General features: G+C 59.0%; 1 protein-coding gene across 1 annotated transcript in view; it reads right to left on the bottom strand.

Moving 5' to 3' along the window:
* Positions 1-18,570, bottom strand: part of PLXNA1 (plexin A1) — a 128,138-nt gene that overhangs the window by 32,566 nt on the left and 77,002 nt on the right. The window contains exons 11-20 of the mRNA XM_074914616.1: positions 10,251-10,347; positions 9,729-9,919; positions 5,883-6,034; positions 5,432-5,552; positions 5,018-5,154; positions 4,324-4,491; positions 3,022-3,115; positions 2,348-2,587; positions 2,050-2,193; positions 1,174-1,408 (exon numbers count right to left, since the gene is read on the bottom strand). Coding sequence (XP_074770717.1) covers positions 1,174-1,408; positions 2,050-2,193; positions 2,348-2,587; positions 3,022-3,115; positions 4,324-4,491; positions 5,018-5,154; positions 5,432-5,552; positions 5,883-6,034; positions 9,729-9,919; positions 10,251-10,347 — 1,579 coding nt within the window. The remainder of the gene's footprint in view (positions 1-1,173; positions 1,409-2,049; positions 2,194-2,347; positions 2,588-3,021; positions 3,116-4,323; positions 4,492-5,017; positions 5,155-5,431; positions 5,553-5,882; positions 6,035-9,728; positions 9,920-10,250; positions 10,348-18,570) is intronic.

Here is an 18,570-nt window from a genome sequence, read left to right as displayed (position 1 = left end):
TCCCAGGGATGGTGGGGGCAGCAGGGAACTGAAAGGCTTGAACAAAGCCAGAGCTTCTGGGGGAAAACATTAGCCTAAACCACAAGAATGTACTCATTTCTTTTTGACCTAAATACTAGAGAGAGAAGAGCTTGAACACACCCACCACGGCACCTCCCGATCGGAGCAGAGGCAGCCGCGACTCCCAGGGGAACGCGACGCAGGGGGGGTCCTGAACCTTTAATTGCACCTACAGGGAAAAGCTGACGGGAGAGGAGTCCTGGAGATGCACCAGGAAAAGGGGGGGGGGGGGGGGGGGGGGGGGGGAGAGAAAACCCTCAGAAAAATCAAATTAACAGCACTTTAAAGGGAGCTGAAAGCCAAGCAGAGGACTGCAGGCTCGTCAGCCTGATGAGAAAAAACAAACCGTCAGCTTGAAAGGCGTGCTATCTTATCTGTAACTAGTGGGACTAGAAAAGAGAAAAGGCAGGGAAGAGATTGTGCCTTTTAATTAAAAGCAGATCCTTTTATCTGCCAGCTGTGGAAGACAAGACACCATCCCCTCCACCAGCTCCCTCCCCTCTCCCCGTCACCAGTGCCATCCGCAGGCGTGTGCAGGGATGGGGATTTTGGGGAGCAAAGGGGTTTTCTTTCTTTCTTTCTTTCTTTCTTTTTTTCTTTCTTTCTTTCCCCTTTTTATGATCTTGGTTTTGGTGCCTGCTCCATCCACAGCGCCCGGGCTGGTTGTGGCTGTGGCTGGCAGGGTCGGGGCCTCAGGAGCCAGCACAGGGGGATAATGGGCAATTAGGTTTTATCAGCAGGATCATACAAGGAATTCTGTCCAATTTCACAGCATCCGTCTGTCACATAATGAGAGACCGACTGCCCACTCACAGGCAGCTCTCGCTACCCTTCTTGCTCTCTTTTCTCCTGTTCGAAGAAACGGAGGGGAATTTCTTAACTGGAAAAAGCCCCAAATCCCACCCAAAATGAGTTTGCTTCCTCTGACAAAGCAGCTTTGCCCGTTCCCGTTCCCCCTCTGGAAGGCAGCAGGGGAAGGGTGGGAGCACACTGAGCCTCGGGACAGTTAACGGTTGGACTGGGTGATCTTCAAGGTCTTTTCCAACCTGGGTGATTCTGGGATGGTACAAAACCCTCCAAGACCCCCACGGTAACAGCACGGGGATCCCTCACCTTCTTTGCACTCCAGGGCCACGCGGGACTCCAGGTTGTCCATCTGCAGCTGGAGGCGTTTCAGGGTCCGGTCGGCATCCCGGGACTTGCGTTTGTAGGCGATGAGGACGATGATGATGATGAGGAGGAGCAGCCCCCCCCCGCCGCCGATGCCGATGATGGCGGGCAGGGTGAGCAGGCTGTCCGAGTAGATCTGTAGCGTCCCCGGGGAGAACTCGAACCCCCCAGCCTTGATCTGCACCATTGTGGGGGGGAAAAAAACGGACCTGGTGTCAGGGGGATGGGGATGAGCCCAGGACAGCCCTCCCCACTGCGCGGGGAATGGGGGATGACTCCCAGCCCGGGGCAGGAAGGATGAAGAGCACCACAGGAACGGCCGGAGCTGAGCACAGCGCTTTTGATGAGAGAGTTTGACGTCTTGTTCAGACAACACTACAGTAACAGATGGGATGTGAAAAGAGTTCCCCCACGGGTGGGGAGCCTGGGGGGGGACCGTGCTGGGTCCCTTTCAACCTGGCGGGGTCCTGGAGCGTGAGCGCTGCCACGCTACAACCCCCCAAACAAAGGAGTCCTCCTCACGGTGTGAGCCAGCAGCGGGGGGACGGGGTGGGAACCCCCCCTTGCCTTGGCACCCAGCAGGGAAGGGAGGCTGTTGGCAGGACCAGCCAGGGCACAGGAACTGAGCAGGCTGGGAAGGGGAAAAAGGATTTGGTCCTACCAAAGACAAAATTAGGGAGAGTGATGTCCAGGGAGCAGGAAGATGTTCCTGTGTGTGCACCAACTATCTGGTCCTCGTCAGGGAACCAGCGCCGGGTTAAAGACTGAACTCTGTGGCACGTGGGACGTGAGAAGCAAAGGCACCATGTCAGCACTTACGGTGACTTTGTGCTGGCCGGTGAGGTTGGGGGACTCGCAGAGGAGCTGGGTCTCGGAGACGGTCAGGGTGCAGGGAGTGTCTCCGATCAGCACCGTGTAGTTCAGGCGGGAGTTACCAGCAGCCGGAGGAAGCAGGTTCCTGCCCTTTGAGGGAACGAGACTGTCAGTTCTCCTGCAACGGGGAATGCTTAAAATAACCCAACATAAAGCAAATTCATGCTCTCACAACGCAGGGCTTTTCCACCTCCGCAGAGGGACACATCCCTACCCCTCTGCCCCTGGGCACACGCTGCCTTACCTTGAGGATGAGGGGAGAGCTGGGCTTCAGCTCCAGCATCCCCGTGGGGCTGAGGGGCTCAAAGACGGGGTCTGGGTAGTAGACGAAGTTGGTGGTGTTGATGATCAGCAGGGCCTGGACGTTATCCATGACGAAGCCGATCTCATCGGGGCGGTCGCCGACTTCCGGAGGGCTCCGCACGGGGTTGTCGATGGAGGGCGCGTAGCACACCATGGTGGTGTCGTTGTAGACGGTGCAGTTCTGCGGGAGGCAAGGACAGAGGTCAGACCCAGCTCCCAAAAGGGAGCTCAGGATCGGATCTCACAAGGACATGGGGCTTGGGCTTGGGATCTTCTGTCCTGTGCTGTTATAACCCGCCCCAGGGCAGAGAGAGACTCCTGTCTGCAATGGATGTGGAGGGGGGGCAGGCCGGAGCTGGCTGGGGATGGGCTCGTTCTGCCACTACCCTGCAGCCATCCCACAAACCCCCCCTCAGTTCTGCACGCCCGGATCTCAGCCCTCTCCAGGCAGCGCCTGGCCGGAGGCTCTGCAGGGAGATCGGTGCGGTGGCAGCCCCCAGCCCTCAGCCTCTGCACACCCCGATGGGCAAGGAATGTGCTTTCTGCCCTGCGCTGCACAGCTACGGCACCCCTCCTCCTGCTGCTCTGCCCCCCGCCCCAGCCAGCACCACTTACGTTCTCCCTCTCAGAGCTGCAGTACTTGGCGCGGATCCTGGGCTCTTTGATGGTGGCCAGGTTGGTGCCGGTGACGGTCAGCAGCGTCCCACCACTGCAGACATGCAGGCGAGGGGTTAGGAAAGGCAGCGCAGCACTGGGTCCCCTCTTCGGGGAGGGAAGCACCCACCCTCGCCAGCTGGACACCCATCTGCCCCAGCACGGGCGAACCACAACGCCCTGGGAACCTCTTATCCCACCCAGACATCCCCGCGGCTGGCAGGATCTGGCGTGCACCCCGGCCAAACCATCTCAGCTGATCAACTAGAGAGAAAATCTGCTAATTAACACCGACGTCCCACCCTGCGTCCGCCTCTGGGGCCTGAAGACAGTTCCCAAGCTAAAGGAGACCCGCAATGGGAAAGCATCCTGAGGAAGAGGAGGAGGAGGAGGAGGTCCTCTGTGCCCCCCCTCCTCCCCCACGCGGGCCGAGGGCAGGCTGAGCCCTGACGGTTTTTCTCCACGGTTTGGTGTTAAAAGCCCCGCGGTCCCGGGGAGCTCGGCCATGCCCCTGGGGAGCTCGCTCCTCATCAGCACCCTGGGGAAGGTTTCCCTTGGCACTAGCTCTTAATGGATTCCTTCGCCTGCTCTCCAGCCAACTCAAACCTTTTAGAAAAATATGTAAACATTTAAAAAATAAAAAAATCCCCCGGCGGGAAATATTTTAATTTTATTTGTCGCCGCCAAATGTCAAGCTGAAATTAAGCACATCCAAAAGCGCTCTCTGCTCTTGCCCCCTGCCAGGCTGAGCCCCGCAGGCCAGGACTCAGCAGGGGCCCGGTGCCAAGCCATCGCTCACACTCCTCGTGCCACGTCTCCGGAGCACGGCCCTGTGGCTATCGCAGCAGTTACTGGTGGCTATCGCAGCAGCACTGGTGGCTATCGCAGCCGTTACTGGTGGCTATCACAGCAGTTACTGGTGGCTATCACAGCAGCACTGGTGGCTATCGCAGCCGTTACTGGTGGCTATCGCAGCCATTACTGGTGGCTATCGCAGCCGTTACTGGTGGCTATCGCAGCAGTTACTGGTGGCTATCGCAGCAGCACTGGTGGCTATGGCAGCAGCACTGGTGGCTATCGCAGCAGCACTGGTGGCTATCACAGCAGCACTGGTGGCTATCGCAGCAGCACTGGTGGCTATCGCAGCAGTTACTGGTGGCTATGGCAGCAGCACGGAGCTGTACCCATCCGGAGGGGGGCATCCGTGCAGCAAACAGCCCCCGACGCGTCCCACAAGCTCCCTGCAGGTGTCCCACGACTCACCTGTTGATGCTCCACTCAGGATCAATTTTCTGGATGGTGGGGTCCTCCGTGTAGTTGTACTTCACCTCCGGGTTGCTCAGCTCTGCCCGGTTGATGTTGATGAGGATGGGGGAGCCGCCGGGGGTGTGTCCGGGGGGGGTCCTGCACCGGATCTCGCGGGCGCTTCTCCTGGGGCAGAAACGCACAAACTGTCAGTACCTGGGCAGGGGGGAGGCGAGGGTGGGGGCGCTGCCCAGGAGCCCCCTCCCCTTCTGAAGCTGCCAGGGGAGGGGGGGATGGAGCCAAAAAAAGAAAGGAGGAGAAAAAGGAAAAACAACCAACAAACCAAGAAATGAAACAAAAGGCAGCCGGGAAAGGCTGAGCAGCTCCTGAGCGTTCCCATCGCACGGCTGCTGCAAACAGCAGCGATTAGGGCTGATAACCAGTAATTACCGCAGGAAAATATTTAAAGAGCCGCTCCATTATCATCCCTAATCTAAAAATTATCCACTTCATGCCTCAGGGCTTTGTGCTTTTAGAGAAAAATCTGCTCTTCCTGAAGCCTCTGACACGCAGCGGTTTCGGAGGAAGACGGTCTCCGGCCACCCGTGGGGTTTGGCTCCTGGGGTCCCTCCTGGCTGCTGCTCTACCTGAGGGTGCCGCTGCCTCCGGAGCAGCCCGCTGCCTGTCCTCCACCACCCTCTGTGCTCCTCACCATGAAAAAGCGCAGGGCCGTCCCCCGATGGTCACGGAGACGTTGCTGCCAGCGTTGAGGTGGCTGCCTTCGATGGCGATCCAGGTGCCGCCGGAGAGGGGACCCCGGGCTGGGACCACGCGGGAGAAAGTGGGCGTCTGTCCAAGGAAAAGAGTCACCCCTGGGGTTAGACGGGCTGGGGATGGAAACCCGAGTCCCCAAGCAGCCCCGAGCGGCCACAGAGGAGAGGGACGTGTAGGACGGTGGCAGGGCACGGTGCTGAGGGCCAGCAGTGCCAGCGGGGCTGCGGGGAGGCGAAGCAGTGTCAGAAATCCAAAGGGCGTGACCCAACACCTGCCATCTGGGGAAATGATGGCTGATTTCCCAACTCACCGAAACCCACCCGCCATCACCTGCCCCCGGCACGGGGCTTACCACGAAGGTGAAGCTCTTGGGGGACACGGCCCGGTAGCTGGGCGAGCAGTTGCGGATGCACACTTCCACCCGCGCCTCGTGGACCTTGCTGGGGCTGGCATCGCTGATTTCACACACGATCCTAAGGGATGCGGGGAAGGAGCCCTCAGTGTCCCAGCACTGAGATGCTCCCTGTGCCACAGCGGAGACGGATCAGCTTCAGGAAGGGACCGATCTGACACCACACAAAGCTCCCAGGTGTCAGCAGGTTCATGAGAAACCAAAGCAGTGGCCTTGCCTGGGGGGGAGCTCCCCGAAAGCCTTTAGACTCCTCCCAGAGCAACCACAACCAGCAAGTACTTCTCTCCCAGTTCAGCCCAGTTCGCCCCATGCCTTCTGCAGCCACAGGCACCCCTTGTCCCTGACCTACTGAGGTGATCTGGAGCACGGCCACCCCTCGCCGGACACTTACTGCTCGGCGCTGATGTACTCGCTCTCGATGGGGATGCAGACCACTCTGCCGACTCGGACGCCCCAGCGAACATCTTCAAACTTCAGGCCCAGGTTCTCGCCGGTGATGGTCAGACGGGTCCCTCCTTGCCTGGGGCCAGTCTCAGGGGACAGCTAGGAAAGAGCAGGGGACATCAGCCGTGGGGACACCCCACTTGGACAGGCTGCAGCCCGGGCAGCCGCGGGATGTGTGTTAACCCCCTGCGAGCAGCGAGGAGCAGAAGGGTGATGATAAATGTCAGCGTGTCTGTAAGGAGCCCAGAGAGTGGGAAAGATCTCCCAAATGACAGCCACATCCACAAATCCCCCCAGGAACAAGCCAGCAGGTGTGTCCAAGCAGAGAGTTGAGATTTGGACACCCCGCTGCAGATGGAGCCACCCAGCAGGTGACAAGGACATGGGTAGGAAGGAGACAAGGCACTGTGAGCCACTCGGAAGCACATGGATCAGCCTGGCTTTTGGCCAGATCCCATGTCCCCAGGGATGAGGTCCCCACATCCAACATCTCCTCAGAGAAGAAAGCATCTCCACTGGGTCCCTGCATGAGGCAGGCAGTGGGGAAAAGAGTTTCTCTCCGCTGGCAAACCCTGTGCCAAGCCCAACTAGGAAGGGAGAGGAGCTCACCCTGGCGCTACGCCTCATTTACCAGGATGATGCCCAATAAAGCAGACAGGTGTGGCCTGACAAACGGCAGTGGGATGAGGGATGAGCAGAGGTGTGGGCCCACCACTGCCTCCAACCAGGCAATTACAGGTAGATTTACACCATCCCCAGGGCCCAGAGCCCATCTGCAGCACTAACTGGGATGAATGAGGGAACTGGGGGGGTTCAGTCTGGAGAAGAGGAGGCTGAGGGGAGACCTCCTGGCCCTCTGCAACTCCCTGCCAGGAGGGGGCAGAGAGGGGGGATGAGTCTCTGGAGCCAAGGCCCCAGTGCCAGGCCCCGAGGGAATGGCCTCAAGCTGCCCAGGGCAGGGTCAGGCTGGCTCTGAGGAAGGATTTCTGTGCAGAAGGGGCTGTTGGGCGTTGGAATGGGCTGCCCAGGGCAGGGGGGAGTCCCCGGGATCCCTGGAGGGGTTGAAGAGTCGGGCTGAGCCAGCGCTGAGGGATCTGGGGGAGTTGGGAAGGGTCAGGGGGAGGGTCATGGTTAGACCGGAGGAGCTGCAAGGGCTTTTCCAACTCAGAGGATTCTGTGAATGGCAGAGATGTGCATCCTGGCTGAGACAGGGGACAGTGCTAGGTCCCTGGTGACGCCAAGACAGAGCAGGGGAAGAGGCAGCTGCAAGCAGCAGGTGAGGAAGAGAGTAACGCAGACTGGGTCGGTCCAGGAGGAAGGTGCACCCTGATCCAGGAAAAGGGACCGTTTTTCCCAGGTGATGCCCTCTGCTCGTGCTCCTGCTGGCAGAGATCCCCTCTAGCACGGGAGCGGCCCTGCCAGCGCTCAGCCCTGGGCAGGCTCTCGCTATGGCCATGCCCACACCACGACCAAGCTCTTTGCATTCCTGGCAAATATGGACGGCTGCAAACCTGGGGCCTGAGCCAGCTGGAGCCTCCTCCTCCTCCTCCTTTTCCCTGCACAAAGCTCACTCCTGGACATCACCCCCGCAGCGAGGAAAGGTGGATGAGCGGAGTGGGGGGAAACGCAGCATCAGGCATTGTCCACAGCCCCAGCCCCGATGGACCACACGGGGCCAGGGGCTGGTTCTGCACAGTCCCGCTGCAGCCAGAGCGTCTGGGGTGAGCTCCATCCTGGAGATTTGCCGTGGGGGGATCACCTTCAGCACGCTCAAACAGGGGCAGCATCAGAGCTGGGACCCGCACCCGCCGAGGCAGCCCCAACTCACAACTAACACGGCAACAAAACCCGCCGGGGCTGCGGGGAACCGCCGTTCGCCTAAACCCAGCCCAGCCCCTGCCCAAGTCCAAGATCAGAGCTCACTATGGCAGCTGCAGCCAGCATCAGGTTGGGTCTTCCCCCTAAATCAAGCTCCGCCAGGGTGGCTGGCAATGGGCGGCTGTTTGTTTGGTGTTTCTAAATGAGTGTTAAAAGCTGCTCCGGCATGTTCGATTCCTCCTCCTCTGCGGCAAAGCTGACAAGGGCCACGCGCTCGGGGAGAAATGAGCCCAGGAACGGAGTGACATCGCTGGCTGCCCAGCACGGGGAGGTCACGGCTAAACAAGGTGTGTGGGAGGAGGGAGCTGGAGAGGAGAGCGGGGGCTACTCGAGCCTCCCCCTTCCCCTCTCCACCTCCAAACCCCTGGCCCCGACAAACACCGCTGCTTTTCTGCTAATTGGTTTCACAGGATCCTTTTACATCAACAAGCAAAAGGCCCAAGCAGTGGGTTTGCTCCCAGCTCCGGCAGCCGCAGCAGGGCCAGGAGGTGCCGAGGCTGAGGGGTTCCCCCATCCCGGGGGAGGGGATATCGCTCTGAGAGTCACAGCCAGCCCTGGGCAGGACCCTGCAGAGGTTTGGAGGGGGCTTGTCCCCGTCACCAAGCGATGGCTGAGCGGTTCTTCACGGGTAAAGAATGGGGGTCACCTCCCAGCACAGCCCCACCACCCTGCAGCCGCACCTCGGTGGGCTGGGCAGGAAGGAGGCTCCAGCTCCTCCTGAAATCACCATTCCAGACCTTTCCCCTGCCACCCCGTGTGCCCTCTCTGCATCAGGCTGCTCTCTGGACCGTTCCCAAGCCTGCCCACAGCCCGGGGTGCAGGACAGGGGCTGTGGGAAGAAGCAGGCACCAGGCAGGCGCCCAGAGGAGCATCACACCAACGGCCAGGCACATCCCCGCCACCTCCCGGGGCACCAACGCAGAGCAGCACCAAGGTCAAGCTCACCTACTAACAGATCTGTTTCTGCTGCACCTGCAGTTACTGCAAATTTTCCTAAGGATTCAGGGTGGGAGAGTTGCTACTGAGGCTGGAAGCTGGGAAGCTGCTGTGAGCGAGGTGTGTGGATGCCTGTAGCCGTGGCCACGTGAGCACAAGAGGACAGGGACCAGCCGACAGCGAGGCCACCCTGGGCAGGGCCCAGGCACTGCCACCATCCCCAGGGGACCAGCTTTGGGAAGCTCAGCCCGAGCCACCAGGGACGGGGAGCCCCGCAGTCCCACACACAACAGCAGGCCTCTGCTGGGGCTCGACCCCACTCCCCCAGGAGCAGACCCCTTCTCCTGCCAGCACCCCACCAGCCCCAGGCCGCTCTCTGCAGGCAGTATTTCCCACAGGCAGGGATGTGCCCAGTGGGGGGCAGGTGGTGCAGGGAAAACACACAACTCTCATTTCCAGCTTCCACCAGATAAGACACTGAAACCCAAACAGATCCTATCCTGCGCTAAGACTCCTGTAATTAACAGCAGCGAGGCCCGGCCAGCTGTGGGGAAACAGAAGGTATCCAGCAGAAATACCCACCAGTCCCTCCCTGTGCGCTTGGAGCCCGGCCTGACAGGCATGTGAACATTAATATATACAATCTTATTAAGCGAAGGTCATAAAAGCCGTCAGGGAAGGGGGATGATGATGATGATGATGAACTACCGGCCCGGGTAAGCACGGTGACACGAGGAGGAGCAACACGGAGTCACGGCTTTGCCGGGATCCTCCGGTCACATGGAGGAGTGGGGGGAATCTCAGAGACGGGCCCCAAAGCCCAGGGCACGGGGGTGGTGGAGAGAGCGTTTCAGCCTTGGAAATGGAAGAAGCGACAAGAGATGCTCAGTCCTAAACACCGAGCAGATGCGGCTGCTGTGAGGTGTCACCGGAGAGCCCCATCCCCACCTCGGCGCCCCCGCCCAGCCCAGCCCCGTACCTTGGTGATCTTGGGGTCGGTGCAGCGGCTGTTGCCGCTGCTGGCGTGCATCCAGCTGCTCTCGTAGGCCAGGCAGTGCTGCCGCAGCGAGCAGCGCTTCTCCGACACGCACCAGCCGCACTCGAAGCGCGGGTCGGCCTTGAGGCACAGCCCGCAGCTCTCCCGCAGCGCCGAGCACTTGTACAGGTGGGCTGGAACGGGAGGGCGGGGGTCAGCGGGGCTCCCCCAGCCCATGGGCACAGCGGTTTGGGGACAAGGCCATCGGCTCTCGCCCCCTCCCGCTGCCTGCCAAAAGCTCCCCGGGGCACAAACCCCCACGGGCAGGAGGCACCAGCACCCCTGGGCTCTCTGCCAAAGCTTCTTGGAGAAAAGCCTCTTAGAAACCCGCCTGAGGGCTGCAGCCGGAGCATCCTTCACTCCCCAAGCAGTGCAAACTGCAGTCGTGGCGGGGCAGAGGGGTGGGCTGGAGGCTGCGGGGGGCACTCAGCTGCTTTCCCACCCCCCGGGCCCATCCCAACTCACCCTGGATGTTCTGGGGATTGTCGATAACGAAGTTCCCGTTCCAGACCACGGACAAGTTGACTGGCAGGTCGCTGATGTCGTTCCCTTCGTAGAAATACTGCGGGAGGAGACAGAAGGAGGCAGAGCCCGTCAATCGGCGAGGCGAAATGCCCCGGTGAGGGGCAGGGGGAGGTGGACGACCCCACGACATGGGTGACTCCCATCAACCCAGAGGGGAGGGATGGGGGCCTGGTCCAGACTCGCTGGCTAGGAACAGACAGGGCTAACAGCCACTGCTCAAAGCACTGCACATAGCACACACAAACCAGTAGACTGGAGCAGCAAAAAAAAAGACAAATAAGCAAAATAGAGGGTTTCTAAGCAGACCCAAAACCCATTAACCCAAAGGTCTGAAGCTGCTGCTGCTGGGAGAGTCAGAGACAGATGGTGTCTCTGCAGCACACAGGTACCTCTCCCCGTGAAGCACCCAAGCCCTCCCCTGTGTTCTCCCACTCCAGGGAGGCTCAGCTGGATGTTCAGGATCCCGTTTGGGATCACGCTCATCACCAGTGAAGCTCGGGGAAGGACTGGCTGGGCACACGGCAGGAGCAGGTTCCCACCCGGTGGGAGGATGTCCCCTGCAGTCCCCTCCAGCCCCACCGCCCGTAACACAAGCTGCAGGCACAGGGCTGCGGGTGGGACAGAGCCAGGCACCGGCCTGGCACCACACCAGCCCTTGGAAAGGTCTTGGGAGAGCGCCCACACCCAGCGCCCTCACCGCTGCCCCGCTCCCAGCCCCACCCCATGCTGTACTCCAGGACCAGCACCCCCACTCCGACCGCCACGCTCCCCCGCGGGGAGGTGACAGCAGGGGATCCTGCCCCCCAGCTCCAGGGGACTCCACGCTCAGGCCCCAGCACCCACTGCTCTCTGGACATACCCACCCCCGTTGCTCCTTCCAGACCTGCTAGTGCCTCCTCCCCACTCAACCCCCTCTCGCCCACCTCGACACCCGAGCCCCAGCCCCATCAATATTCCCTGCACAGTCCCTGCACGCCGGCAGAAAGGTTTAATCGATACGAAGGCAGGAAGGCAGTCGGAACCGTCCCTGACAGCTAATGACCTCCTTCGGCAAGAGATTCCCTGCTCCTTGCCCGAGAAAATGACAGGCGTGTCAGGAGAGATTAAATGAATGATTCATGGGTTGCTGGAGTTTGTTAGGGAGCGGCGGACGCGGCTCACTCGACTGCGGGCTGGCCACAGCCCTGCCACCACCGCCGGCCAGCCTGAGCGTCACCTTCTGCAGAGCCGGTGCTGTGCCCAGAGGAGGCGGCTTCAGCATCTGCCCCAGCTGCTGCCGCACGGAGCACATCTGTCCCCTGCCAGGGGCCACCCCAGTGGGTCTGCTCTGCTTGACACCCTCCACGGGAGGCAGGGACATGGCCCACAAAGGAAGCCAGCATGCCCAGGTGGCTGTGGCAAGAGACAGGGTCCCAAAACCATCCCAGTTGGAAAAGCCCTTGCAGCTCCCCCAGCCCAACCATGACCCTCCCCCTGACCCTTCCCAACTCCCCCAGATCCCTCAGCGCTGGCTCAGCCCGACTCTTCAACCCCTCCAGGGATCCCGGGGACTCCCCCCTGCCCTGGGCAGCCCATTCCAACGCCCAACAGCCCCTTCTGCACAGAAATCCTTCCTCAGAGCCAGCCTGACCCTGCCCTGGGCAGCTTGAGGCCATTCCCTCGGGGCCTGGCGCTGGCTCCTTGGCTCCAGAGACTCATCCCCCCTCTCTGCCCCCTCCTGGCAGGGAGTTGCAGAGGGCCAGGAGGTCTCCCCTCAGCCTCCTCTTCTCCAGACCAAAACGGGGCCCACACCCCAAGTGAGACACGGCCACAGCAACACAGCCCTCCCTCAGCGCTACAAGGTGAGAATGAGAGGGCAAGCCTGGTCCTCAGCTACACCTCCACAGCTTTCGGCTAGTGGTCCAGGGACCACCGCACACAAACGCAGGGTGGAGGACCCCAGAACACAGCCCTCCCCTGGGGAGAAAGGCTGCTGCTCATCAACCCTACATGGCAGCTGTGAGGTGTAAGACATCCAACGGCAAAATCAACCCTTTCTTGAGCGCCCAACAGCTCCACCACCATCCGCCCTCTACAGAGAGCGCCCCGTCCCCCCGCATCATGCAGAGCCTCTCAGACACCTCTTGCAGTGTTTAATTTAGAATAATAGAACAGAATCATAGAATCATCTAGGTTGGAAAAGACCTTGAAGATCATCTAGTCCAACCATTAACCTAACTCAGAGGATGTTCAGCCACGTCTCCACCACACGCCATCTACAACCAGAGCATCTCATCATCGCTCCTGTCACCAGGCCTGGGATGACGGGGCCAGATCGGGGCTGGGAGGCCAGATCTGCTCACCCTCCCCTATCCAACACCCAGCCAAGGACATTTCCAAGAGGGCGATGAGGAGGAGCTGACCAAACCCGCAGCAGTGAGCAGGGACCTTCCCCTGGCAGCAGGAGGGAGCGCGTGCTGGGAAGGAGGTGGCGGCTCTGGAGCAGAATTTAGCTGTGACGAGCCACGTGGCAGCGTAAGTGAAATTGGCATTTTCAATTTGTACTCTGACATGTCTCATTTGGGGCCCTGGCATCTCGGGAAGGCATCCAGCCTGCAGCTGTCCAAAACACTTATTTGCATCTCTCTGCCCCGGCTGCTTTTGGAAATTAGTTCTTCTGGGAGGTGGGCTGGAGGAAGAAGAATAGGGGAAGAGGGAGAGAAAGCATTAACTCTTCATGCACCAGCCCCGAGAAAGCAACAGGGCAATTGCACGAGAGACAGTGTCCCTCGGGGAAAGGATCCTGTGCTGAGGCTGCTGAATTTGTGGCGACACGGAGCTGGAGCGGGCAGCGGGGAGCAGCCGGGAGTGCAGGACTGTGCGGAGGGAAGCAGCAGGCAGGAGCAGGAGCCATCGCCCTGGCTGGCCCTGGTGGTGGGGGATCACCAAGGGAACAGGGACGTCAATGAAAAACGTGTCCTTGGCCTCTGCACGTCCATCAGCGGCCTCTCACCTGCCCTGCAGAAACGGGCAGCTGCTCCACGGCTGGGATGCCGTTAGCGGTCCCTGCGGGATGCCGGAGCTGGAGTCACGGCGCGGCAGCGTGCGGGCAGGACCTGCAGCCACAGGGGCTCAGGGCTCGGCCTCCCGAGACGGCGACATCCATCAGATCCCCCTCTGATTTCCACAGCACGTCTCATTTTGAAGGACATTTTCAAAAGGCCTCCTCGCAGCTGCTTCTGCCGGGCAGGCAGCAGCATCCAGGCCGCAGCAGCTGAGCAAAGCAGTGGCCACTTTCCAGCCCCGGAGACCCCACAACCAGCAGGGATCAGGCTGGGGGTGCTCACCAATCTGTCCACCCCATGGGATGCAGATGAGATCCCCTGGCCAGCCAGCAGGTCCCATCACGCTGGCTCCTCCCTGCTTCTAGCTAACAGATTGCTAAGCATCCATTAAACATTTAACTGTTATTAACTTCCTGGTTAATCAATTGCTGTGGTTGGCAGCAATCTGGGATAAGCCACGGGAAGGGAGGCCAGGACGGGTGTGAGCAGGGGGGATGCACCTACCCGGGCAGTCCTGCTATCAGATCACTTTCTGCTCTGCGAAGGCACCCGGACCCCGAGCTGTGCCGAAGGAGGATGTGGCACCGCAGCTGCTGCGAGGCCGAGTGACGGGAAAGAGACGTTTCCTCTGGGAGCAAAACACACCCGGCACAGCCCCCAGAGCGAACAACGGCGCCCAAAGGAGAAGTGTTCTCACACAGCATGGTCCACACATCGGGATGGGAAAAAAGGTGTCACTGAGTCAGCAAGAGAGATGTGAGCTGCCTGGCCCCTGACCTAACCCACCCAGCCTTTCTGTCCCTCTCTGGAAGAGCCTAAAGGCAAACACGGAAGGGCTGATGGAGGATGCAGCAGCCCCACCAACCTGCATACAGCTACTCCCAGCAAGGTCTCCTTCTGCAAGGATGTGGTTCAGGCAAGAGAATCCCTTGCTAAGCCCTTCTCAAGGCTCTTCACTCAAAACTTATCTCAGGCATCTTCCCAAGTAACAGCTGATGACCTCACGCGCTTCTCATGTCTCTGATTCGCACACCCGCTCTGTTCCCGTGCAGGGGATGCCCAGCACGCTGCGAGAGCTGTGGGTGCCACCTCACCTGAGGGTCTCACTTTTGGTTCCAGCAAGTCCACTGCTCACCCACCAGCTAGCAGCCACGGGCACCGAGAGCCGCCCAGCTGCCCTTGGGGTGAGGGATTCAGCACCCCGAGAAGGTGCCCCTGTGGACCTGCACTCCCAGCAGACAGAATCCCAGAATTATCTGGGTTGGAAAAGCCCTTGCAGCTCCTCCAGCCCAACCATGACCCTCACCCTGACCGTTCCCAACTCCCCCAGATCCCTCAGCGCTGGCTCAGCCCGACTCTTCAACCCCTCCAGGGATCCCGGGGACTCCCCCCTGCCCTGGGCAGCCCATTCCAACGCCCAACAGCCCCTTCTGCACAGAAATCCTTCCTCAGAGCCAGCCTGACCCTGCCCTGGGCAGCTTGAGGCCATTCCCTCGGGGCCTGGCGCTGGGGCCTTGGCTCCAGAGACTCATCCCCCCTCTCTGCCCCCTCCTGGCAGGGAGTTGCAGAGGGCCAGGAGGTCTCCCCTCAGCCTCCTCTTCTCCAGACTAAACCCCCCCCAGTTCCCTCAGAGCCTCAGCCAGCGAGGGGACACCCCAAATCTGCAGGCAGATCACACTGAGATGCACTTCGGGATGCTCCTGACAGAACTGCACCAACTAGCCAAGGCACTAGCCCTTTCCCACCCGGACGAGGCCCCGCAGCCGTCAGACCCCTGCCGTGGGGCATCCACCCCACTCCAGCCACAACCTGCACAACCCGGCCCCGAGGAAGGCAGCGAGGGGCTGCTCCTGCGAGCAAACCCCCATATCCAAATTCCCCCTGCAGCCCCCCTCCCTCCCACACGCACCATCCCCCTGGGCTGCGTTGCTGGAGGAGCGCTTGGGCTGCAGCTGTGTCCTATTTTTCTGTAGTTGATGACCTCAACTCCTTCCCCGCACTACGGGGACGGCAGTAATGTACATCGCGTCTCGCCAGGGCTCAACTGCAATTCATCATTATTTTATCTGCTGGAATTTAATTGGATCCTATCAAACTCTCCTGATACTCCCTTTTCACTTTAAACACTGCTGCAGGAAAGATAAATGTAGGCACTGCTAGGATGGAGAGCACGGCTTTGTTGGCGAGCGGTGCTGGGGTTGTGGGCTCCAATCCTGCTTCCCGCTCCATGGCTGGTTAATTAGAGATACACATAGTGGAGGTGTGCGGCGCTCGGAACAGGGCATGTGCCTATGATTTATGTTCCTCTATAAATACACCCTAGGCCTAGTAAAATACCGTCATCCACACAACAGCACAACTTGACGGCAACACTTGGCCTCTGATTCTGGATCTCCTTTTGCTCTTTTCACATAAATCTCTTCTTTTCCTCCCCCATCACACACAAGCTTTTTTGCCTGGATTCCTCCTGCCCGAAATTTGGCAGGGTGTAAGTGAGAACCTGAGACCCTGGGAAGATGTCAGAGCAACACCCAGGCTCCACCACAATTAAAAAAAAACCAGAAAACATGGATCTACCAGGTCTTGCCTGCCTTCCCAGCATCCACGCCTGGGGCTGGGTACAACTCGCACACCCACCCCACCAAGCCCAGCTTAATCTGCACCCACATCACTTTGCCACGGGAATAAACCGCCCCTGGGGGAACATCCTGACCCGAGCCTGGCCAGAGGGGAGCGCCCTCCGGAGCCCCAGCTGGAATGGGTGGGCTGCCCGTGCCCGGGGGATCAGCGAGGAAGGAGCCAAAAGGGAACCAGGGAGGTGACACAGCTGCTCCGCACCACGCGGGGCTTTGGTTAAAAGGAAAGGGAAATAATTGAGGCGTGAGGCTTAATTTAAAGTGCTGAGACGACAAACTCAAATGCTCATAGGAAGGAGATCAGGGGTTCTTCGTATTTTTACATTTAAAGGGAAAGAGCAGCTCTGGGGCTATTTCAGCCTTAAGAGGAACATTCTGGTGAGAAAAAGCCAAACCCTTGGCAGAGAGAAACACCTGTAGCCGTTTTGCCAAGGCCAGGACTAAACCAGATGACGTCCAACATTTCAAACAGTAGTACAGATTCAGGACTGTGGTACTTTCCAATGGCAAAATTGTCTATTTTTTGCAGCAATAAGAAGGATGAGCCCCCTTGAGGAACGGCAGATGGGAAAGGACAGGAAAAGGCAGGAATGCTTGGGAAATGACCCTCAGTAGCATTACCTGCACACATTAAGACCCTGGCTGTTTCTCCATCCTCTTCTGAAAGCATCAAGCCTGGAAATGTCTGCCTCCAGAAAACTAAAACTAACCAATTAACAAAAAAAATAGTTTACTGGCAAAGAGTTTAATTTTCTTAGTTAGGCTTGTCTTTCCTTTTTGCATCTTCACAATGCCTGTGGAAAACCTTTAGGGTTGCTTTCCTTCTGAGGAGTAGAAAGAAACCAAAGTGAAGGGGCAGAAAGGGATTTTTCCTGCTTGGTTTTTGCCCTGGGATGCTGGGGAACACCAGGCCTGCTCTCCCTTGAGTTTGCTGAAGATCCATTGGGTGTCTCAAATGATGTTTATAGTCCACACTCAAACCTTAATGAATGGACTGCTGAATATTTAACCAAGATGCCCTTTCTTCAAAGTGCTAACAAGTCATTGGAGTTTGACAAGCACTAAAACTAAACAAAAGACAAAAGGTTTTAAGCGGGCTTGACTTATTATCCCTTCCATTCACCCACCATTCAGGAAAGCATCCCTAATTCCACAGAGTAATTAACCTCTTGTTTAGATCCCATTGAACTCGTGGAAACAAAGTGTGCTTAAATGCCTTCCCAAGGAGAGGACACCCATCCCTCACTCCCTGGCTGGGAGGCTGTCATCCTCTCCCTATCCCTCCACTCCTCTGTGTCTCCCACACCAGGCAGGCCCCAAAATCCTAACCCGAAGGATGAATCGCAGTGGAAGAACCCGGTGGGTCATGGGTGGGGGACTGTGCAGAAGCCTGAAGTGCTATCAACCAGCCAGATGGACTGCAAAAAAAGACGGGGAGGAGGCAAGCATCACAGAAGTGTGAATCTGAATCCCCCACACCATAAAGCAGCCTGGCTACATGCCCTCAAATGTTAAAGCAGGCGAGCAGACCCTGAAAGCAAGACAGCTTCTTTCAAGCCAAAACTCTCATCTTCCGTCTGTGAAGCCACCCTGTGCCTGGAAGCCAGGTCTCCTGCCTGAGACCATGACCCCGGGGAGCTGCTGCTGCCCGCCCCAGTGCCCACAACACCTCCCCATGCGCTCCCCAGCCGACCTGCTTTGCTTTCAGGGCATCCCTGGCAATTTTCAGGTCAAACATCCGTCACTGTCAGCCCATGAGAAGGTGTCGGTCACCTCAGCTCTGCATGGAGACCACAGCATGGGCAGGGACTCCTCAAGCTGTCCTGTCCCTTTGGAGGAGAGCTGCAGAGGCCGTGCAACTCATCACACTGGCAAGGGCTCACAAGCTGTCCCCACAAAACTGGGGACCAGCAAATCACCAGGGATTAAAGTCTGCCAGCCAACAGCCACTTCCCCAAGGGCATCCCAGGTGCTGATGCAGCTCTGCACCCAGCCGGGATCTCTGCAGGGACAAGGAGGCCACATTTCTTCCACACTCTGCAACAGGGCAACGGTTCCCCCAGCCCATTTACAGCCGCAGGTGCTCTGGAAGAGGGACAGGCACAGGCACGCTGCAGAACAGCTCTGGACTGGCCAAGCAGGTACCTGATGTTAACCGGGACAAGAGTGGCTTAACTGAGCCTCAAAACACGTCCCATGTGGCTGCGATGGAGAGAGAGCAGCCAAGCTTGGCTACCAGCAGCCACGAGACCCCAGCAAAGGGACCCCTGTGACCTTGATGTCTCTTCACACACACATCCCTCGTGTTCCCCTTGAAGCACTAATGCCGAGCCACGCAGGAGACAGGCAAGACAGGGTCTGTGAGCAGATCTGTGTGACAAAACCCTGGTGAGGGACACGATCAACACCAGGGACCAGCAGAAGCCAGCTGCACTGGGCAGCCCTCCACCTGGCTGCTTCTCTTCCCTGAATGCAGCAGCGGGATGACAAACCTTGGCTTAATGCACCTCACTAATAGGTTCTTGCAGCAGAGCCCTCCAGACACCACTCTGGTCACAGAATCAGAATCATCCGGGTTGG

Source organism: Athene noctua, chromosome 10 (assembly GCF_965140245.1).
Source record: "Athene noctua chromosome 10, bAthNoc1.hap1.1, whole genome shotgun sequence".
Classification (NCBI taxonomy): Eukaryota; Metazoa; Chordata; class Aves; order Strigiformes; family Strigidae; genus Athene; species Athene noctua.
This window is presented reverse-complemented; position numbering and strand designations above follow the sequence as displayed.